Genomic DNA, 24,884 nt, shown 5'->3' with positions numbered 1-24,884 from the left:
TGATATACTTTCTTTCTATTCTTCATGTTGAAGAGAACAGTTTTACCTGGTGGTAGTGTGGTGTGTTGAGCTCTATAGAACACAAATGGAGAGAAAAGCAGAGATAACCTACTCAAAGTACAGCAGAGAGTTTGAGGAATAGAGATGTTGAGTAACCTACTCAAAGCACAGCGGAGAGCTTGAGGTACAGAGATGTTGAGTAACCTACTCAAAGCACAGTGGAGAGCTTGAGGTACAGAGATGTTGAGTAACCTACTCAAAGCACAGCGGAGAGCTTGAGGTCCAGAGATGTTGAGTAACCTACTCAAAGTACAGCGGAGAGCTTGCGGTACAGAGATGTTGAGTAACCTACTTAAAGCACAGCGGAGAGCTTGAGGAACAGAGATGTTGAGTAACCTACTTAAAGCACAGCAAAAAGGCTTGAAGTACAGCGATGTTGAGTAACCTATTCGAAGCACAGCCGACAGCTTGAGGTAGAGAGGTGAGGACCTCTGCAAGTGCCCTTGTAAGTGACATACAGTATAGGCTACAGGAGAGTTGAAAGGAAGTAGATCTCTGATTCTGTCTTCCATTTACCTGATCCTTTATCCTCACACAAAAAAAACAATTGCAAACAAAAGCAAACATCTCATGTTGTGACTGAAACTCTGGAAATGTTGCTTTATAGGGAAAATAAATCTGTTACATAAAGCAACCATAAAATCGGTGAAAAAAATATACAGACCTTTCATTTTTGCATTGGTAGTAAAGACAGACACTATTTCCATAGTAAAACACATGACAGAATTGTACATTAAAAGACATTTAATCGGGAACTTGCTCCTTCTCCGATACTTGCTGAATAAATGAAAATACCTCTGGTTTTGGAGTTAAGACAGGTGCTTTCAGTGCTCACTCTGATTTCCATATCTACAAAGGCATTTATGACATATATACAAATGCATAGAAATAGGATTCAAGCTATATTGTTGTCACAAATTTATGCATAGAGGATTAAACACAGTGTCCATGTGATTAAAAAATAGGGATCATGCTCCCAAATAACAGCCTAATACATAGTACATGTTCCAGTGCTTGGACTCCTCCTGTATAAAAGTAGGAAGCTCTCAAACAACATAGTTGTGTGTGTGTGTATGTGTGTGTGTGTACACATATATATATATATACACACACACACACACACACACATTCATTTGTTACATAGATCAGTTTCAGTACTGTGATTAAAATGGAAACACAGTTGCTAGGATGCTTGCTACAGTATGAAATTAAAATGAAAACACAGTCATCTGTCATTAATCATTATGAGTGAATAGATCAGTTGCGAGATTTGAATGTTTTGTGACAGAATGCAACTAATGCAATAATGCCATTAATAAACAGTGCATAATGGATTTATTTTCACTTTGAATGGCACAAATATAAATAAATAAATAATGAACCTGGGCTCAAAATGATTGGGGGAAATCTGTGGCATACAATAAACCTTTTGCAAATGAACATACTTGCAGACGCACACTGTTATGTCTGTTATAACCACGCTATGATTGAAAGTGTCCAGGGGTGGTCTTGACCAAAATGAAAGGTAGGCTACCGTAGGTCAAGCCATGTTATTTCCTTATTGTGAATGGCTCGTGCACATACTTTTTGGTATTACACAAAGGGCACAATAGAACATCAAATTCTTGACATGACTACACTCACACACCCACATTCTTCGTGTTATTAGTTAGAGACAATACTGAGACATTGGACACTGTAGCTGATGTAACTGTGATCTTTTGCGTGCATAGATGCTTTAAAGGATAGTGTTAAGGGTAGCTCAACAGGCAAACATTGCCACATCACCAACAGAAAATAAAAGTGAATAATTGAGTTGATGTTTGCATTAGTATACTGAAGCATCAATACCACTTCCGTGCACACTGGGTAGTTTCAATTACCCATTGCTAAAATGAAGTTAAATATAAAACGGACGTTATGAAAGCTAAACACGGCACTAAATGTTACACAGCATAATCAACGCATGTTCTTCATTTGTCTAATACAAATCAAGTTTATTACTGTTGTGGTGTGCATTCATAATGCATAATATATGCAATGGCATACAGTAAGAGCTAACACACCTTCATGTGCATTAATTTACTTTGTTTTCAATATAGAACAGTTCAAAACAATTCAGTGGCGAGTTTGGCTCACAGGAAAGAAAATGGAGAACTAAGTCTAATGGAAGAAACGCATTTTTCAGTCACAAGCCTAAGTCAACAAACCACTACTGCCTCAAGAGGGCACTATCACATCACATCTTGTTTGGTGTCACTGGCACCTGGCCAAGGGAACTTGGTCACTGAGGCACCCTCTTCTGCATGGTTGAGGAAATGCTCTACACCTTTTTGGCTGCAACATCACAAATCTTTCCATTTATATGAACTCAGACTTGATACTTGTGTGTATGAGTGCCAAGAGCCATAGTCTTTTTTTTTATAATACCAAGAGCCAATAATATGCATTACAGTTTTTCTTGATTGCCTAAAGAAACCTGGAAACACTCGGTTTTCATCATAACTGTCTCAGCAGAGCAGAAGACAACTCTTGCAAATGTTTTAACCCTTTCTCATTGGATTGACATATTTTCCCCACCCTTTTGCAAAACAGTTAACACAGAATGTCATTGAAACAGTCCAAACTCCATTGTTTTAGCTATGGTAACCAAACAGAAACCATCTGTTCCTAACTATTAGAAACTACCTACATCAGTATGAAATCAATGGAGCACCTGTTCGACACTCCTTCACACAGATCTTCAATTAGCAATCAGTCAGCAGGCCTTAAAAGGTGCAGTGTCTGTGTTGTTACACCTTATGTACTGGAATAGATTTTATTTTTTTATTTTTTTTATATTCTAGTAGTGTGTGTTAACTGTTTTGAAAAAATGGAGTTTGAGTTGACTGTTGCATCAAAGCAATCAAGAAAAACTGTAATCATTCCTCTAAATTAAAAAAAATAACAATTTTGTTAGAGCAGCCAAATTGTGCTCAGTAATCGTGTCTGACATGAGCTGAGGTGAATTCACTGTTTTAATGTTGAGCCAATATTTGAGCACTACAGTGATCCCTCGGTTTCTCTGATATGTGGATGGTTTATGTCCTAACCCTTGCTTGATATACTAAACCAGACCTAATTATTGAATTGATTGATACTGATTTGTAAGGACAGTAAAAATGAAATATGCACTGACTATTGCAGATTATACTAGGCTATAATGTTCCAACAGCATTCAATGACCGATTTTATTTCCATAGCATAAAATCTGTGACATCCATAAACACTGGCACAATGTAGGGTCAGAACTCCTTTAGTCCCCTGACCAGTTGAATGAAACCTTGACAAACAAACAAAGACAGACGAGAAGAGGAAGATGAGGAGAAACCAAACAAAACAAAACAAAACAAAACAAAACAAAACCAGGGAGAGGAAATGCAAGTCTCCAACCTGAGAGCAAAAGTTTTGTGCAAATGCAGCTGCGCTCACTGATGAATGTACATCTCTCTGGACCACTCCCCGGCGTCTCCGCGTCTGACCTCCCTGTCCCTGTCCCTGTCCCTGTCCCTGTCCCTGTCCCTGTCCCTGTCCCTGTCCCTGTCTCGGCCCCCGTCCCTGCCCGGGTAGTGGTAGTGGTTGTGGTGGCCGTGGTGGTGTTCGTGCTGTGAGCGGAGCTGGCTCGGGTGCTGCCGGTGTTGCCGGTTGCGCTCGTTGTGCTCGAGCTCGTAGTCCCGGCCCTGGTAGTGGTGGTCCTCCATCACCAGGGCCTCGCTGGCACCTCCGCCGCCGCCGCCGCCGCCGGCCCGTTGTTGTTGTTGTTGGTGGTGGTGCCGGTGGTGTTGGTGGTTGTGGTGGTGGTGGTTGTGGTCCCTGTGGCTGACGGTGTTGTGGTACACCTCGCCGGCCGGCTCGTCGTCCTCCTCCAGGAGCACGCAGCGCCGGCGCGACTCGGAGTAGACGGACTCGCGGCCCGGCAGCAGCTCCACGTCCAGCGTCTGCGGGGCCTGGTGGTTGTGGTGCTCGGGCCTGGCCGCGGAGGCGGAGGCGGAGGCGCGGTGGCGATGGTGGTGGTGGTGGTGGACGTGCTGAGGCCGCTTGGACTCGCCTCTCAGCGGCCTCTCCTCGTCGTCCTCCTCCTCCTCGTCCAGCCTCTCCTCCTCCTCCTCCTCCCGCGGCTCAGGCAGCTGCTGGTCAGGACTGTTCTCTTGGGATCCTTTCCGCTTGGTGGCAACCATTTTCTTACTTTTGGGCTCTTCCTGTGATTCAGACAATTTCATATTTCAAACACAATCCCCATAACAAAGACAAATACTCATTTCCTTCTCTCTCTCTCTCTCTCTCTCTCTCTCTCTCTCTCTCTCTCTCTCTCTTTCTCTCTCTCTTTCAACCTCTCGCACTCACACACTTAAAACACAGTCAACTCTCAAAAATACCCATATAAACACGCACAGAACAAAATGTCACTGTGTGAATGCCTTCTGGCAAAATCATACCTGGCATGCAACAAGTTGCAGATTATAACATGGTTCTTGCAACGTTAAAAAAACACATCAGACCGATGAGTCACAAGTGACCTTGTCTTAGAAATTCAGAGCTCATCGTTTACACACTTCATCATATGACTGCTGAGGACGTCTTTGTTGTCCTGTATCATATACGTGCACCAGACACCAGTCATTACCATGGACAAGAAATATGGCTAACCATGGTAAGGCTTCGCCTGATGAAAATACAGGTGGCTGCTGAGCTGGAGTAACCCATTCAAAGCATTTCTTTGGTCTGATGTGTATGGTGTGTGTGTGTGTGTGTGTGTGTGTGTGTGTTTGTTTTTGTTACATACAGTATAACATTTATACTGTATTTAGTTTTTCTTTCTGTTGTCAACACTGAAACACAATGCTACAGTTAGCTAACACCAGTTATTCTGCACAAAAAGCACCACTAATGCCAAAATGAATGGCAGGAGACAGTCCTGAAAAAGAACACAAACACAAAGCACTACACGAACGCTCCTACTCTTCCACGGCTGGCCACAGGCCTCTACTGTATCCTAGTGGCCTGTCACTACTACTCACTCACCCGAGCTGCTGTTACAGTACTTCATGGCTTCTCGGCATTTCCATGACGATGTTAGTAAGGTGGTGTGGGGACAGATGGAAAATGATGCGAGAAAACACAAAATGATGGTATAACTTGAAATGTAGCTATGACACAAACAGCCATCTACAAAGCCGCTATAGGGAGAGAGGAGGAGGTGGAAATGCCATGCAGTGCTACTGTAACTACAGTCACACTCAGCAAACATCTACAGTAGAGAGTTAGTTTGTCTACAGACACGCGGAAAATCAAGCGCTTCTACTTGAAATGTCATTAAAGAACACTGGCAGTAAAGCGGAGCTATGAAAGCATAATTTATTGATCAGAGATGGTTTCAGATTGTAATTGTTTTCTGGCTTGTAGCGGCGTAAGCACTGAAACTAAAGACACTAATCCACGCATTCCTCGTCTCTGTAACATGGACAGGGGAAAAAAGAAAATGGGTAAAAAATTATATTTCTGTAGGTACAGTAGTATCACTGTAGCTACTGGGTGTTACATAAGAGGTTGCATGCATGAGGCTGAAAATGCCTTGCTCTTGACACGCGAGCTTGCAACGCTCAGTAAGACTGAGGCACACGACAACAGAACATCTCAATTTTGTTCGTTCTCTGACTGTTTTCAACTACTGCTGTATTTGCCTCCTTTTCTTTTTCATCTTCAAAATGACACAACAAACTGATGATGATTATTTCAAACAAACGCAGTAAAAAAAAAAGGAGATTTCCTAAGTAGAAAAGCTGTTTGTCATGGTGATGGTGATGGCGATGGCGATGGTGCCTTGGTATAGGCCAGTGAGTGCACCATGGGGAGGCTGCCAGTGGGCTGTGGATGTGAGTACTACAGTACCTTTGCTGGGCTGATGGGGAGGGTGTTCTCCGCCAACTTCTCCAGCATGGGGTTGGCAGGCTCCATCTCTGGGGGATGGGTGGCCTTCCAGTACGACTCAAGGTAGTCCGCGATGTGCTCACAGGCGTCAGACAGCTGATTCTCATCCAAGATGACGTCAAATATCTCCTGCAGTATGTGTGTGCGTGTTGCGTGCGTGTGTGTGTGTGTGTGTGTGTGTGTGAGAGAGAGAGAGAGAGAGACACACAGAGAGAGAGAGATGTGATGAGGGTATGTATTTGTGTTAGTGTGCAGATAACAATGTCACTTTGGATCCTCCAACACTCCAAACAACAATGTTATCAAAAGCTACTGCTAAGAAAAAGAAAATAGGACTGAAAAGAATGAGGAACTAAGAACTCAAAGTACATTATCTATGTGAACACATATTTGGGTACCTCGCTTCACTACAGTTCCTCATTAAAAGGTGTTGCTCATACTGAATCAGAGAGTATATTGAGAGGAACAGAAGGACACAGTGACCTCACAAGGACATTTCACATTGAAAAGACAACAGGCGCTGTCTTACATTTGGACACTGGGCCAGTTTGTCAGCTGCCACCATCTGGACATTCAGATGTTTGGTCTGAGATTTGCCCCTGGTCTTGATCAATCTGGTCAGAACCTAAGGAAGGAGAGAGGGTGCAGGGCATATTGACCACAGACAAGACCTTCCAATCTTTGCTTTGTGGAGATGTTAAACCGTACAGACTTGTATGTTATTGTTACTGTTATTGTGGCACAACTGATGATTGCACCAACAACCTGCGTATGGGCTTGATGCCCAGGAAGAACAGAACACAAGCTGATCAAAATGTACATTTATTCTTTTAGCAGACACTGTTGTCCAAAGTGACTTACATATGTCAACAATATTACAAGGGATTACAGTGTCCTCGGAGCAACTTAGGGTCAAGGGCATTGCTCGAGCGCACAATGGTAGAAGCCAGGAATTGAACCCACAACTTTCAGACTACCGCACACTAGCCCAGCTCCCTAACCGGTACACTACCACCACCCATAAATGATAGAAGTATAACTTTGACAGTCAATTAGGATATAAACATCGGAAAAATGACCAATGGTAAATTGTAAGCGTCAGAAGGACTATAGATACTGTAGACGTCTAACTCCTACCTTAGGCGAGGAGATCTTCACGTAGACCAAAATGGGAGCCAGGGAGGTCTTGCTGAGCTGGAGAGGGTGGTTGATGGTGTCCGCGTCCAGCACCACCAGCTGCAGGCTGCGGGCCAGCTCAAAGATCCTCTCCACCTCGCCCTGGATCTGGGCTGCATGAGCAACAACAGGAGCCGTGAGGACAGGCCCATCTCAGCACTCCCCCGCCCCCTCTCTCTCTTCCCATCCTAACTGCAGAGCACCATCTCAGTGTGGTGCTACCAAATAATATAGCATCCCTTAATAAGGGCTGTTCACACCAGGCACGATAACTAAAACGATAACACCAACCACAATAGTTTAAAGTGTTGCTCTAGAGTCTAGTCCATTTGAATGATGATGTCCTTGCTGCATACTATAACAATAATAATAGGAACAACAATATCATTGGGGATCACTTTCAGAGTGATAAAAAAAAGCTGTCAGCCAATCAGAATCCATCCCATTCATCAGTATGAGGAGAGACTTTCCTTATTGTTTGTTGCTCAGTGCAGACGCTCATATCGTTATAGTCAGGGTTGTCTTTATAGTTATCGTTCCAAGTGAATAAACAAACGTCTCTTGCTTCCAACTCTATCTGGCCCCACATATAACTTCCTGTGGAGGGCATTCCAATGGAATCCTGTTACCGTGGCTTAATCACTGAGATAGCATGCAATACCTTATTATGTTTGAGCTGATAAACATCATCACAACTTATTATCAGGTTTTTGGTTTAGCAACATGATTTTCAATATAAGTTCACTTTGGATATTTAGAAGTTCCGCTAAATACTCTGCCTCTAAACATAATTTACAGGTGTAAAAATGCTCAGGGGGGATAATCATAGAAATCATGATCCTACTATTCACCAGTACACTCTTACCATATTCACAAGAACTCACTAGATTCCCAGTCTCTCAAACATAGAGAACATTGGCTTGTATTCAGTCAGAAGCGAATACATGAGAAACACTGACAAGTGACTAAAGTCTGATGGTTAGAAAATGATGGCAAGCCAAAGCCCGTATGTTTTATCTAGCAGCAGTCACCGAAAGGTTTCTGGGAGATGGAGGATAACTGGAGGAGTAAAGGAGGCTCGGCTCAGCCAGCGATGGGTTGAGGGGCACACAGACAGTCTACTACTGTTACTGTAATGCAAGATACATACCGGCGTTGTCTGGAGCAAGAGAGCAATGCCAGGGACAAGAGTGGAAAGAACCAGAACAATCAGATCCCCGCCGCTACATATAGTCTCACACAGACTGGCGCGGGGAGAGGGACTGAGCTGTGTGTATGTGTGTGTGTGTGTGTGTGTGTGTGTGTGTGTGTGGGCGTATCTGCATAACTGCCCTCTGTGAGTAGAATCAACGTTCCACGCAAACATACTGATTTAGACAACATGACTGGCTGACATCATGTTTAAGTGTGTAATGTCGTCATGTTCTGCATAACTCTGCTTTGATTGACAATTCCTACAGCTATGCATTTTAAATATGCAATGTATCATATATACCGTTTGCAATATTTCCTATTTTCCCCCTTACTCTTTTATCATCTGTTTCTTCCTGTGAAATAAAATGGTAAAAAAATGTATGTATTTTATAGATTAGCTTATATAGGCCTACCGTGTGTTGGGGGAGCAATAATCAGCGCAAAGTCATGTTATTCACCAAGGTCCCATGAACCTGACACCAATTATGGTCCATGGTTCAGTTTAGAAATCATCAAAATAAATAGATTACATTTACACTGAGACTCCATACCACATTCAACCTAATCTACTTAACCATACACAACGCCTTCAAGTGTAATACACCATGACATATGAATGACGAATGAATACTGCCAATGTTTCTATGTTTGATGTACAGTATGTCTACCATCTGTCAGACTATGTGTGTGTGGAGACATTCAAAAGTGTTCATTCATAGGTATCCCATATGAAAGTGTCATGTATGGCACATGAATGTGAATACAAAATCTTAATGTGAGGCGTTTCCAATCAGATGTTATCTGAAGTAAAACTGGACCATCACTTTGGCCTCCCAAGTGGACAATATGTGAATGGCGAGCTACACATTTGAAGCTAAATGATGCACTGTAGAGTTACACATACAGTATTTATATCGTCAATGGTCCACTGGTGTCTTCTAAAAAGCAGACCAAACGATCTTGTAGGTTACATCACAGATCACGCTAATGGAAGCTAATGCTGAAGTTCAGTGTCTTCTTCTGAAGCTCCACTCCCAATGTTCATGTGAAATTAATGCATTTACAGTATTGTAAGACAGTGTTTCATCAGCCTCTTCCTCTACTTCTGTGTAGACAGAGGAACGCCGGCACAGTTACTCCTCATATTAGCACATCTTTGTCTTTAGTCATTTCACTGAATGAAGACCATATGGAGTGCAGTGCCTTCAGGAGTCCAGGAACAAGGTTTATCTACAGACATCTGCAAATTGGAATTTCGTGCTTACGAAAAGCCTTGGAATTCCCTGACTCGTTCCTTACTTAGGCTACTGACCCTAGGTCCAAAGAAAGATTTTAAAGAAAATACAAATTGGGAAACAATAGACAACCGGAACAGTTAGAGGGACAAAACAAAAATAGACATGTCAAATTCAGCACAGTCCCTGCTGCAAATTGACTTCACAGTGACGCATGGTGTTGTGGTGAATGTGTTTCTCAGGTGAGGAGAGAGATACACTGCTTGGCAGCGAAAGGACATCGAAAATCCAACCTTACCTAAACTTGAGCGTGTGTTGGAGCGATCTACTAGGCCATGTTTGCCTGGGTTGTTGAGTATTGAACGTTTTGCAAGGGCGATGTCAGCGGTCACCCGAGTTATGGATATCCTGAGACGAGGGAAGCAAAGACATCTCATTTAAACCAAAATATGCCACAATACCGTTCTTGCAATTTAAGTACCGCATATTAGTAATATTAAAGCTCCTGATACATTACATTTTTCCAAGTCGGAAATATGACCTATCATACTTTAGCAATATTTTGATCAGTAAACTGAAAATAAAACATCACTGCATTATTTATTAACATGCTTACATAGTATAAATTACAGGACAATCAATATGAAGTGTAGTCATGCTTTCAATTATAGTAAAGATCCAGTGTAAATGTAGAAACAACACAATATAGCAGTTTCCATGAGGATGAATAAAACCAGCTCCTCACCTCCCCTCAAAGCGATGTTTCAGGAAGTCAAACAGAGCTTTTTGCATCATGTCTGTCACCTGCAAAAAAAAATTTATGTACGGTTTATTTAGATTTTTAAAAATAAAAAAACTGCATTTGGAAGGAAAAAGCTTGTGAATGTCAGTTTAAGGACACCTTACCTCATAACCCTTTAGTGAGGGGCCCATAAGAACTACAGGACGCATGGAAGGCACGACATCATATGCAGCCAGTTGTTCCCCCTACAGTATATTACAGAGGAAATCAATTATCACGTTGCACTGAAAGCACTATAAACACAGCTTCAGAAATAAGATGGTCATATATCACAGTCGCAGCAACTGAATGGAAACAGTGGTCATTAGACGAGAGATCACATCACAACAATAAAGCTGGTGGGAGCAAATCAAAATGAAGAGCAACACACAAGCATGCTGAAAATCAATTCAGATGTAACATGCAACGTGAAATATTGGATTTATGTAATTGCTTATAGTCCTTTTAAGCAAGTTGTAGGGGATTGTTAGCTTGGCACAGCCAGACAACTGTATTATAATGCAAAATGAATGTGTCCATTATGTGTCAGTGAGTAAGGTGTTTTACATTTCAGTATTTTTTAATGTATCTATTAGCCCAGCTGACACCGGAGAGATTCTCATCTCAGCTGACGTGACGTTGCGCAACAGACTGGAACATGGTACTGTAACTCGTCTGGTAAGTGACGCCAAAATGAACAGGGGTTCATTTAGCCTCAGTCCCCCCACATAGGTGGTACACTTTCTTATTGTTGGCCTACGTTTAGACTGGCTTGGTAATTCGCCCATTGGAACCAACTTCAGAGTCACTAAAAACCCAGGAACCAATGATAACTACTTATCTGGTATGGGGCGGGCTTTGGTACAATGACAGACAGAGAAAGACATTTGGCACTGCCAAAGGCTGCACTGATGGTGTCAGTTTTAAAAGACATGGGCGTGTATTTTGTACACACCAACACAAATGACATGGACGTGTATTTTGTACACACAAACACAAACTTACCGACTTCTTCTTCACCTGCTGGACTGTTTGTGGTGGAGAGGCGAAAAAGAGAGATTCAGTGATGGCATGCAGGCTAGTGAAATGATCATGTGATGCCTAACTTCTTTCATGCACAGTGTGCAAAATAATAGATACAGCAGAATAGATAGAGAAAGAAAGAAAGAAAGAACAAGAAAGGAAACAGAAAAGAAAGAAGATAGAGCAGAAAGAGAAAAGTAGATTAAGACAGACAGACTGAGAAAACAGAGAGAGAGAGAGAGAGAGAGAGAGAGAGAGAGAGAGAGAAAGAGGGAGCGGGAGTCCCAAAGAACCGCGTGAAAGCTGCAGGTATGGAGGCAGTTTGGGCCAAGGACAGAGTCTGGGAGGAGCATGCTCGGTTGTCACCTTTACCTTCTTAAGGAAGGCCCCTCTTTTGTCTTTGCCTAAGGGGGACGGGACTGGGGTGGGACTGGCCCTAGTAGAGTGGGCCAGGGCTCGAGGCTCGTAGTCTCCCGGCTCAGGCTCACAGCCCTCTAAACCAACTGCTACACAAACACACACACACAGACTCAGGGCCTGTTGCTTTGATAGCCATAAAGTTGTCTGTTTCCCCAAAAGGAACAACAGTTTCATCAGCTAGGCTGTAGCCAAGGTTGAACTTGAACTTGGAAAAGCCTCATTGATTCAATGACCTGGAAGTTATACGCCAAACATCTGAAAGGTGTTACAGGTATGGTCTAATCAAGCAATCGGCTAATTCCTTGGTGATGACATTACATTTAATCTGTTGCCTAGAGCCATGGAGGATTTCTGACCTCTTTCTTAAACAGACTGAGGATGTGGCGACTTACCCGCAGGAGGAGGGGGAGGTTTCTTTGAAGTGTCCCCCGTGGCGGCAGCCGCAGCTAATTTACTGCACGCACACAACAGTTAAAAACGAGCATTAGTCATGCTAGCCATCAGCACTTTCTAATGGTCATCAATGATCACTGCCACCAACTACTATCATTGCAATGAAAATGGCTGGATGGATATACGAGTTGCAGTAAAACAGTAGATACATTTGATGAAATAGTGTAGCAGTCAGGTCAAACAAAATCAGAAAAATAACGATAACGCCACTGGTGATATCAGGTGACAGCACTTGCTGCAGTGGTGTGGTTGTGGTGGTGTGGTGTGTGTGTGTGTGGGGGGGGTAGGGTTAGGGTTAGACAGAAAGAGATGGCTTTGTACTTGGCTAGCGCCTTGGCAGCCTTGCGGGCTTGCACTTCTCGTCTGATCAGAATGGTCTCCAGGTTGACAGGGCTAGGGATGAAGCCCACCTCACCACCCTCCTTCACCGGCCGGCCAATCCACCACTCATTGTTAAACTTCTGTGGAGGGAAAAAGGGACATACATGTACACTTGGACTTTTTTGGAGACAATAACAACATCTTTGTGCTGTTGTATCTCACCAATTTTGATAATCTATTTCCCTAATTTTTACAATGAAAAATAGCTAATGCATTTTAGTCCACTTAGAGTAATCATTACAAAAGTCATGTTTGGAAATTGAGACATGAACACTCCCCATCATCCCTTTAACCTTAGAAGCCAGTTTTTTGGTGAACACTTTTAGTTTTTAAAGGAATAGTTCGTAGAACTATGGTATAGAAGATCTATCTAGGTATAGAAGATTGTTGAAGACCAGTAACCACTCGCTGAGCTGCACATTTTTAAAAACGTTTAGCGGTGTTTTAAGGACAGAATAGTCCATGCACAAAGCGAGCAATGTTAAAGCCATATAGATCTCCATTCTAAAGCTGCCAAATTCCACAAACAGGCTCAATCGTCGAAATTTCGGTGTCAAACACTCGTTTTCATGCTAGGCAATACAGAAAACGGGCTTAAAGTGTAAAATACCGAACTATTCCTTTAAGCAATTCGGCTATTCCCTATGCAAGATGCACTTTCCATGTTGTCCTCACCTCTTTAACATGCAGGAAGTCTTTGGCCTCAAAGGTCACACCATGTCCAGGCATGGGCACATTGTCATCATCGGCAGGAGTGTAGGTGTAATTTGCACGCACAGCAAACGCAACAGGTTTGTACTGAAAAGGCAACGAAAGACACGAGAAAAAAACACTTTAAGGCCTCATACATAGGACATCTGTGTGCAATTTAGCTGGAGATTTCTCAACTGGCATGATATACTGCAATGTTAGGTTATGTAATGTTCATTCCACAGTGCTTCTAGGAATTTCTCTTGCCAATATATTGCTGTGTATGTGTGCATGCATGCATCTGTGTGTGTGTGTGTGTGTGCGTGTGTGTGTGTGTGTGTGTGTGTGTGTGTGTGTGTGTGTGTGGTTGTTTGTGTGTGTAACATTATGACTGCTGTGTGACTTTGCCCTGGAAGCAGTGAGACAGAAACACTGCTGAGGCTAGCACTTGGGCAACAGCACATGTTTCATGGCCGTCAGCAAACGCTAATAATTCTAATAAAATAAAATAAAAATCCATTTATTTTGTTCATAACATAATTTTGTTCACATGGCTACATTACAGTTTCCAATAGGACTGTGCTGACTCAACCTATTAAAGAATCCTTTAAATGTGTGTGAATGTGAATGTGTGACTGTGTGTGTTTGTGTGTGTGTGTGTGTGTGTGTGTGTGTGTGCCCATGTGTCTGTGAATATGTGTTCATCCATGCCTTTGTATTTCGAGCAATAGACTAGATACAAAAGTGCAGATGTCTGTAGCTTTAAATAGAGTGATGAGCTTTAATCACTGAAACACCAGAAGTCTGTCAGACTAAGAGGTAAAACTGCTGAAATGGATGTGGGATTAGTAAAAGCAACAAACGCCCTAAATTTAGGGGGGAAATCTTCAAAGAGGGGGAGCATTAGTGTGGCTTAGGCACACAAGGAGCAATTTTCAGCAATTTTTCAGTTTGCCTGTTATTTTTCAAAATGCCTTGAACGAGGCAGATGTCTAAAAAGTATCTTGTGAATGTCTGCAGTTTTGAAAGTTAGCTCAATGCAATGTAACTCTCCCTTCAGCACAGATGACAGCGATTTAGTGATTCCCGGTTCTAAATTATCATCTCTCAACGGACAAGCCTGCATGAAAGGCCCAAGAGCTTCAATGGGTTTAGTATGCAATTTTTACCACAAAGTCAAACGTCAGCAGCATGCCAATCAGGCCACTAATTGTTCCACTTTTGTGTCTGAGGATCAGACACAGGGAAAACAGGCCAGGCCAGTACAAAACGGTTGTCTGTTTGGAATTCAATTAGATGGTACCTAAGGGAGCATGTTAACCAGGGCTGGGGGATTTCACTTCATTTTCAGAGGGAGCTGGACCATGACTAAAGCTGCACCGTCCATAGCAATTCTGACAATACTTTAGCTACATACCAACCCCTCCTCATTAAAAGCAATTTAGTGTTTAAATTCTCGTAATTTGTTTGCTTTGCCTCCCTAAATGTTATTCTAATCTGGTAGTAAAGAGGTCAAATGTAGGTAAAAAACAATCATTGTAATTATTAACACACACATAACAACAAGACAACACATGTGTGGGCACCTACCTTTGCCTTTTCAAGTTGCACCTGTGCATTTTTTTCCACCTCAGTGTTGTTGTCCTGACGGTCCGCCGAACCCTGACACAGAGGAAGAGAGAAGAAGAGAGAATTAGCAAAAGGCCTATCAGGAGAGAGAGTTAGCGAGCAAGTTAGCAAAAGGCCTATCAGGGAGAAGAGAGAGAGAGTTAGCAAAGGGCCTATCAGAGGAGAGAGAGTTAGCAAAGGGCCTATCAGAGAGAGTTAGGGAAGGGCCTATCACTGAGAAGAGAGTGAGTTAGCAAAGGGAGAGAGTTAGCAAAGGGCCTAACACCGAGAAGAGAGATAGAGAAGGGCCTATAAGACAGAAGGGAGAGAGTTAGCAAAGGGCCTATAAGAAAAGAAAGGGAGTTAGCAAAGGGCATATCAGAGAAGACGACAGAGATTTAAAGGGACACTTCACCGATTAGCATTAAGCTTTGTATCTTTAGAAAAACAGTCATGTTTTTGAATGGTCATGCATCATTCCCTCAGTTTGCCTTGAGATGGGAGAAAAACGGATTTCAATGTTGGACTTCCTGCTTTCAATGATGTAAAAATCATCATTTTACATCATTGAAAGCAGGAAGTCCTATTCATGGGTTTCATTGAAATCCGTATTTCTCCCATCTCAAGGAAAACTGAGGGAATGATGCACGACCATTCAAAAACATGACATGGTTTTCTTAAGACATACACCTTTCTATCTGAAGTTAGGATAACACTAACTTAGAAACGGCTGTCGTGTAATGACTTTGTTAACATAGTTACCATGGTTACCAAAGAGATAAGAGAGGATTTGCGAGTTACGAAGTTTCTGTAATGTGCCCTGTGATACGTGTTTTGATTTAAGCATTTTAGACAGTAAATAATCAGATAATGCAAAGAGATTTAGGTAAAAATAAAGAAAGCACTTTAAAAGAACATATAATTACAATAGGGCTCAGGATTGTGACGTGAAAACTTTGCAGCCATGTTGGCAGTGTCACTCCTTAGTTTACTATGCATCTTGTAAGGATTTACTCCCGCCTGCGCCTGCTAGTGTGTTCCTGTTACTTAGTTTTTGCCTTCTTGGTCGTATGTTGCTGTGTAGTGGGGTGTAACAGTGCAACCCACAATCACAAGAGGAAAAGAATCGCTAATACTATACATTTTTCTGCTTCTTATCTTCTGCATCTGAATGAATGGATTATTACGTTCGGAGAGCTACCAACATGGCGGCAATATTCCTAGAATGCAACGCGTGTGCCCGAACCCTATTAGGCCTATGCATTGACATACTGTGCTGAGAATGGCCTGTCCGTCTCTAAAATATATGATATGGGGGCCCACCACCGCATATCATCTACTCATTCTGTAGAGGTGACTAGCCTTGGGTGGTAAAGTATAATCTTGCCATCTGATAGCATTTTTCACTTTCTTCCAAGTTAGCCTCTCCATCCTCTCCTCTCCATTCTCTTCTTATCCCAATGAAGCTAATTAGCCGGAACTAGCCGACCGGAATATTGAGCACAAGGTGAAAGAAAACAATAAAACGCATCCACACTGGTCAACGAAAGTCTCTACAATATCATTCTTCACGCCGTTATCATTATAGCTTATGTGCGGGCGTTGTCATTCACAGTAGCTAGAATGATACTTTTTTTGCCATATCATTCTTGGTGTGAATGGTCCTTTATATGGAATGAAATTACTGAAAAAACGTTTGTATACCTGTAGATTATAGTTTGTACTCGTAGAAATGTTTTGTACTCGTAAAAAAAAAATGTGTACATGAAAAATAATTTTGTATGCCTGTAGATTATAGTTTGTACTCGTAGAAATGTTTTGTACTCGTAAAAAAAAAAATCGTACATGAAAAATAATTTTGTCCTTGTAAAAAAATGTTTTTTGTGTCTGTAACAAAGTTTTGAGCTTGTAATAAAAACCTGTCCTTGTAATAATTTTTTTTTTCTACCAATACAAAATCCTGGTACGAACACAAAACTCTTTTCTACAAGCACAGAATCCTGGTACGAACACTAAACTTTTTTCTACAAGCACGGAATCCTGGTACGAACACAAAACTTTTTTTGGAACTTTTTTGGAATTAGCCAATCACCATGCTATCTCAAAGTAGCCAGCCAATCACAACACTGCTATCTCAAAGTAGCCAATCACCACAAATCCACCGGCCAATTACTTTGCCTCCTTGATTTTTCCTCCACTTAACGTGACCTGATTTAGCCAAAGATCTCACGGGAACTATCTATCAAACTTTGCTTCATCTTCATATCATTTTGGTGGAAACGTGGTGCTAAATTCCCATAAACTTTGTTCAGTGAACTGGTAAAACCGTTCGTTTGTAAGCAAAATCAAAAATCACGATCTTTCAGTTTGTTTACCATTACCTAGCAACCACAGCATAGTCATTCAAATGTCAGTCATTTCCTTTGTTTCACGTGGAAATTACGAGTAGTGTAGTGGAGAAGTGAACGGGTTTGAAATCTGAGATCACAAGTTCAAATTTCAGTACAGGTTTTTTTTGCATGCCAAAATAAAATATTGTGAAAGTATGTGCAAATGACTCTATTTTCTTTGTTGCCTTTACCTCGCGGCAAATAAGAGTTTGTGCACCTGTCATTGTCTAGTTTTAATCGTTGTTTCGCAGCAAAGGAAATGACTGACATTTGAATGACTATGCTGTGGTTGCTAGGTAACGGTAAACAAACTGAAAGATCGTGATTTTTGATTTTGCTTTTGGTTTTACCAGTTCACTGAACAAAGTTTATGGGAATTTAGCACCACGTTTCCACCAAAATGATATGAAGATGAAGCAAAGTTTGATAGATAGCTCCCATGAGATCTTTGGCTAAATCAGGTCACGTTAAGTGGAGGAAAAATCAAGGAGGCAAAGTATGGCCGGTGGATTTGGGGTGATTGGCTACTTTGAGATAGCAGTGTTGTGATTGGCTGGCTATTTTGAGATAGCATGGTGATTGGCTAATTCCAAAAAAAGTTTTGTGTTCGTACCAGGATTCCGTGCTTGTAGAAAAAAGTTTTGTGTTCGTACCAGGATTCTGTGCTTGTAGAAAAAAGTTTTGTGTTCGTACCAGGATTTTGTGTTGGTAGAAAAAAAATATTTATTACAAGGACAGGTTTTTATTACAAGCTCAAAACTTTGTTACAGACACAAAAAACATTTTTACAAGGACAAAATTATTTTTCATGTACAAATCTTTTTTTTACGAGTACAAACCATTTCTACGAGTACAAACTATAATCTACAGGCATACAAAATTATTTTTCATGTACACATTTTTTTTGTACGAGTACAAAACATTTCTACGAGTACAAACTATAATCTACAGGCATACAAACGTTTTTTCAGTAATTTCATTCCATACCTTTAGCCCAGAGCCTCAAAGTGAGGAGAAAATAATGAAGCATGGTGGAGTAAAGGAGAAAATAACCAAAAAGCAGTGCACAGGCAAATCCATTGAGAGATAAACTGATGTTTTAAACACTTGCATACTCCTAATCTCAGTCATCTCTGCCAGAGGACAACCAAGACGATCTAGTTCATCACACATTAGTCACACCCCTACAAACACACGCATAGGCTACATTTTCAGAGAACCAAACCTATACCTACTCAGTCTTTTGTGAATACTGTATATATTCTCATATTTTTGTAAACAGTCAGTCACACAATCTGACCCTTGTCACAGCATGGTCATCATGCCTGTCCTAACCCAGGATGTCCCAATGACAATAGACGTACATCACTCCCATTTTACACCCATATTATCGATTCACTAAAAAGGACACTTGGCAATGTCATGACAGATTTTACTTCACTGATATGGAAATTGACGACAAAGTCAATTATAAAAACTCAAAGAAATCAGCATATTGCTGAAGCTGATATGCTTTCTATGTCACATCTTGTCTTAAGTCAACTGTCTGAGAAATAAGAACGGCCTGAAGGTAATTCATTTGAAATGTACTGTTAACACTGATTAAAGTATCCTAGCAGCATACTCTCAATGTGCCAATTTCAAAAAGTGTTAATTCCAAACAAGTTCAATTATTTCCATATTATATGTACCTATTCACTTCTCCTTGGCACCAAAAACATTTCTAAGAAACACATTTTTCACCAAGTCCGAGAAATCATATCAATCTCAAGGACAATTGGTGTGCACAGCTCTCGAGGGCTTGGCAGCATTCAGAACAGCATAGGCTCGTAGAGATGCACATGATTCCCCCTTCTGAGCAGGGCTCTGTTCAAGGTTCCAGCCTGTTAAAGGAAAGCTTTTCCTTGCCAAGATCGCCTCAGTATTTTCTCTACGGGATTCAGGCTCTGTGCTCTGTAAAGCACTTTGAGACTGTACCAATAAATAAAACCGAATTGTATAAAAGCATATCACAAACCACACTTTCTTGTAAGCTACAATTTGAACTATTGCAATTAGCTAATCGCAAAGGTTGCAATTAATAAACAGCTCACAATGGTTCATTATGTCACATCTATGATCTTTACATTCATGCCATCTTCCTTGTGTGACAGACAGTGAAGCTCACCTAACAGAAGTGCTGTGCTTCTCATGCACTTGGCATGCTCATCAATAAGACGGGAATTGAACAGAAATCGAACATGCCAGAAAAAACATGATTCAACATATATCAATTGTGCAGCCACTCTCTTTGAAGCATGGTGCATAAGCCATATAAAACAAATTCCTAAGACACTGGCAGGAAGTGGCGGCCATTAGGTCTGTGTGTGGGCTGTGCGACCTGTGCCATGAATAACACAGGCACTTGATGTAGTTTCCTCGTGAGTGCGCCACAGACATCTGCTATCCCAGCACCTTGCCCAGATCCCACAAGCCGGCGTCACACTGACAGAGCTAGAGCACACAGAGGAATTCATAAACAATAGGCCGCACTGACCACATCACAGGCTATGCAGTCAGCAATAAGATTGGACCATTAAAGCTCAGTTGATAATCATAACAGTATAACTGTTACAGTTTTGTTTTTGTTTTTTTACAAATTTACTCATTCACACACACCCATACCCAGTAACCACATGAATTGCATAATTTGTAATCAGGAGACACCAAGACTCTGCCAATTACCCAGATCAGGAACAAACACACGTTTTATCATTAAACTAATGAGCTACACTTATGCTTGTTTTGGCAACACAAATATTAGCCACACCATGTAAAATCAACAATGTGTATTACTGAATTTCTTTACACACACATCTTGTGTATGATGGGCAGTACAAACTGAATACCCCCCTTTCCACCATCCCCGTGGCATCCTCTGAAGGTACACGATTGCATTAATTTGATTATGTTATGACGTGGAAGGCAGTAAGTCCCATCCCCTCCCCACCCCTGCTGAGAGGCCTGTTCCAGGCAGCAGCCCTTCCTGAAGGAGACTGAGTCCTCCAAAGCGCTGGCACAGGCACCTGCCTTTTCATCTCGTGCCAGTAGCCTCACTTTAACGTCCATGCCACACACAAAGTGCTGCTGATCGGGGAGATGGGCTCCCATAACAAAAATTCAACCATGCCAGTGACTCATGCCTCGGACAGCCAACTGGCAAGTAGGGAAGCTAAAGTTAGGGCTAGCCACCAGGTCGATGAGTTCAACTGCATTTAGCAAAGTGCACTACCTGTAAACAGCTTTATATATTTATTTATATCCCCTCAATTCATATTGCCACAGAATACAGTAAACTATCTGTGTTAGCGAATGCATTAATTGATAGTCGAGCTCGGCTCCCTGGGTGGCGGAGCGTCTTAGAACATTCATCTTGACTGTTTCTGACATTCCCAGTGGAACAAAAGAAAAAGCCCTCCGGGATGATTGTTAAATTCCCTTCATGTGGGATTTATTCTCATATTAACGCTGCTCCTGGTTCTAGTGAAAAAAAGGCCATGTACAGTAGTGGGGAATGTGCAGAACCTGCATCGAGTCCCGGACTTATTTTTGTCTGGTCTGTACACACACGGCCAATTTAGATGAATTTCAGACAGAATTGGAAAACACTGTTGTCTTTAAAGTGGCATACACTTGGAAAATATAATCTCGACTAAATTACAAAAAAAACTGAGATCAGACAGGAGAGGGGTGTTGCTTGTTAATAATCATAATGTATCTCATTAATGAACCGCCATTCATCAGTAATTAATGGGGACATGAAAGAGTTTTAATCTGAAAGAGAATATGAAATGTGCTCTCTCCACACTGAGACATGTCTCTCCAACTGAACAGAGAACATTGGTGGCAGTGAGTGAAGTGTAAAACACTGCACAGATTAGGACTAGCAGAGGACCTCTGATGCAGACTATAGGCTATTTAAGAAGACTAAGCAGAACTCCAGGCAAACCGTGACCCCTGGGAGCTGGATTACTCTAGACAAGGGTTAATAGCATTGCGCTCTGAAGAAATGGATTCAGACGGGAGGAATGTTCTAGAGTTAGCTAGCAGTTTACACCGTTGATTGACAAGCAAAATGTTATGGGATAGAACACAAGAGGAATCTCTTCTGGAGTTGGCCTTATCTGCACCCTGAGTCGATAAGGCACGAAATGGTGTCACAACAATTATCTGATAAACAGCTGTGTTGTTTTAACTGGATGTTGCACACTAGATAAGTGATGAATGTATGGGTAAAAGAGTAACGTGTAATATACATAGTATGTGCAATTCTGATAGTTTCAGATTAAGCACGCATACAGAACGCTGCACCTCTGCCTGTCTAGAAGAATAGCGTTTTTAAAAGGACATTTAAACTGAACAGAATTACGAGCCGTATATAAGGGAAACTTCTGGCTCTATTAACCAGTTTAATCCTGGTTGCATAGAGCAGCTAGAAATCAATGCAAGGACGACAGCCACTGGATTACCGCACCGGAGAACGTGTCACAATAATAGGGTCAAGTCAGTCTTGTTCTCCAGCACCTTTCCCTGCCCCAGCAGGCAGGCAGCACTTTGACAGGGAGGGCCTGGGACTCCGAGACACTGTACTAGTTCCCAGAGCTGCTCATTCGACTGAATGATAACAGCCAACAGACAAGCCCCTCAGAGTTACATTACACATGCGCACATGCAAGTACACACATAGCATTGCAAGCTACTAATTCTAAGTCTAAAATTGAGGATATACTTTTCAGCCCCTGAGTAATGTATGCAGTTAAATAAAATGCATCGATTAAAGAAAAGGACATACAGTAATTTCCTGCATATAAGTGTATAAGACACAGTGTTAACCCCTGAGGTTAATACAGGGGGGCAGTTAATATATAAAACACAGTGTTTTATAGCTATATTAACTGCCCCCCTGTATTAACCTTATAGCTGAAGAAATTTTGCTAAATCAATGTCGCGGCTAATAGTCAGGAATAGTCGGGAAATTACGGTAGTGACATAGTCTACAATATAGCCTATACTGTAATGACTATCGGAAATTAACATGCATGAATGTAAATGTAGGAACCTATTTGTCCCTTTTGATATTTGTGCACTCAACCTGTATATCTTTTAAAACAGCAGGTCGGTCTTTTCTTCCTGTATTTTGAACATGGATACACAAGCAGGACTTAAGTGCACATTAACCTCTTTAGAACTCAGGAATCAGCACTATGCTATGTGGAGCAGGTCAGTAATCTAATTAAGATTAATTCACTGTATGCAGTTAAGTGTGCTCTGGCCTTAGCCGAGGTGTTCCTACACTACCGCTCCATAATGGCCCTGTCCCTGTATGACTCTGTGTGTGATCTACGCACCTCTTTTGGTTGATTTAACATCTAGCTTTCATCAGTGCTAAAAGAAGTTGCAAATGCATCTTACTCAAAACGTCTGTGATTAACATAATTTTAGTCACCCATGAAAATGTACACTCAATATCATCCAAAAATAGACCCTAAGTCGAAAAATACTGAACCTCCACTTTAAAAATGTTATCGGTTGCTTATACAAGCGTGCTTCAAAAAAAGTGGCACATTTTTGTATCCTGTCTCCTTCTGAGATTCCAATTCATTTAGGACGAGACATCATCCACCTGTCTTCTGTGGACCTTCTTGAGTTATTTTCAGCAAAGGATATCCTTTTAACAATCGAGGCCGTTAATATAGTATCCTAACTGAAAGACTTCCAGTACACAATAGTGCAGTTGATGGCTGATGAGAGCCTTCCTGTGCTCCCAATGCGACTCATGACAGGACTCTATAGAGTAACCATGTCTGTGGTCATTAGACCTGCCCCGGGTCGCAACACCTTTTCATCAGCTTGAGCCCACAGTACTACATTACACTGACTGTTTTGAAGGTTTCAATCAATAAATCATTCGAGCAGCCATAGGCTGTCACAAGAGCAAGACCCCTGAGGTAAACAAAGAAGATGAAGTACAGTGCATGGGCCATACTCAAAGGGGGAGTAGCCTACAGTATGGGCCATGCAGTCTAATCAAAGGAGGGAGTTTGATGATGTCTGAGAAACGTGTATTAAATGCTTGGTACAGGGCAAACAACAAAAGTATACACTCTCTATCACTCTCTCACCCCTATCTCTCTCTCTCTCTCTCTCTCTCTCTGTCCTATTGCTCTTGGTCATGATTGCTTCTCTGTAAGGAGATTAGGACTGCATGCGTCAATCCAGGATTTGGAGAAAAAGAGACAAATGCAAACTCCCCTTAGGCAGTCAGCAATGTTAGGACAAAACACACAAGCTGTGTCTTCTTTGCTAGTACACCTTGCAACATGAACCATTGCCGATTGTTCAGTTTGGCTCTTAGCATATCCTGTGATGCCTCCAGTAACAAAGCATGTCCAGCAATCAAAACAAGCAAATGGGTAACGTTAATTATTGATGAGACTTTGGTTTTCATGGTAGGCCTACAGCCTGTGCATTCACAGTGGGTGGAGAATTTATGAGACATAATCCAGTTAAATTGGATTCTAGCATGTTCTAGCCAGTTCCATTGCTAGAACACCCCGTGGCTGTGCCTAGCACGGGAAACTGGATCCTATTGGCAACTAAGGAGCTTTCCCAGTTAAGGGCAACGTTTAGGTAACCTGGCTGACTGTGTGCTTGTGCAGTGCATGACTGCAATCCAACAGTATTCTGCATCAGACACACTTTCTTCTCTAGGCCTATCACACAATATTCAATATCAGAGAGCACAACAGCCCTTATGTTTCAGAGTGGTTGAACTGTACTTTCATAATCAAGAATATGTGGCGATCTCATGATCAGGCAACAAGTATTTAATATTCTAATAAGACCAGAGATATGTTTTGCTTCTCTACCAAGGCTAAAAATATCACCAAAAAGTCTATCATTGTCTGCCACTGTGTGTAGTGTCCAATAAACGAATGCAGTGAGGCAGAAAGGCTCAACCTCATGGATTACAGCTCAACGCAACAGATGGCACTCTCTTCCAATGGCACTATCCTATCCAAACACACACAAACACACACACGCGCGTCGACGCGCGCACACACACATGCGCGTAGTTGCATCCGCAAAAGATACACATAATGAAGATTTGGAAGGGTATTTTACCTTTTTCTTGGGCGGCATGCCGGCAAAGTCGGATTGCCTTCCGTCCCTCCACGACTGGAATTACTTAAGTAAGTCAGAGGTTTAATTTGACCGGTGCAAAAAGAGTCACGGAGATTCGCAGGTCCGTTAAAAATCCTTTGGTGATTGTCAAAGGCCTGGTTGTCGATTTCTTTATCAAAAGGAAATTGCGTGGAAATTACATCATTATTCTTTTACGTAGAGTATTGGCTGTGCGTCCCAACTCCCAGACAGGACGGTCAACGATCGTGCATAGTCAGCTTCGAAGGCAAACTAGTGACGGCATCAGCAACGAAGCGCTCATCCGACTGGTCCTCACACACA

General features: G+C 41.8%; 1 protein-coding gene across 1 annotated transcript; it reads right to left on the bottom strand.

Annotated features, from left to right (window-relative positions):
* Positions 1-786: 786 nt before the first annotated feature.
* cacnb2b (calcium channel, voltage-dependent, beta 2b) lies at positions 787-24,611 on the bottom strand. The gene is made up of 13 exons (XM_062525621.1): positions 24,543-24,611; positions 14,971-15,042; positions 13,366-13,488; positions 12,631-12,770; positions 12,249-12,310; positions 11,809-11,942; positions 10,539-10,619; positions 10,378-10,436; positions 9,931-10,040; positions 7,165-7,316; positions 6,557-6,652; positions 5,989-6,156; positions 787-4,298 (listed from the first exon to the last, which is right to left on the bottom strand). The coding sequence occupies exons 1-13, from the start codon at positions 24,558-24,560 to the stop codon at positions 3,528-3,530; spliced, it is 1,986 nt and encodes a 661-aa protein (XP_062381605.1). The 5' UTR covers positions 24,561-24,611; the 3' UTR covers positions 787-3,527.
* Between the last annotated feature and the right edge of the window lie 273 nt (positions 24,612-24,884).

The sequence above is a fragment of the Sardina pilchardus genome, chromosome 2 (genome assembly GCF_963854185.1).
Source record: "Sardina pilchardus chromosome 2, fSarPil1.1, whole genome shotgun sequence".
Classification (NCBI taxonomy): Eukaryota; Metazoa; Chordata; class Actinopteri; order Clupeiformes; family Clupeidae; genus Sardina; species Sardina pilchardus.
The sequence above is the reverse complement of the archived record's forward strand: the minus strand, read 5'-3'. Positions and strand labels throughout refer to the sequence as shown.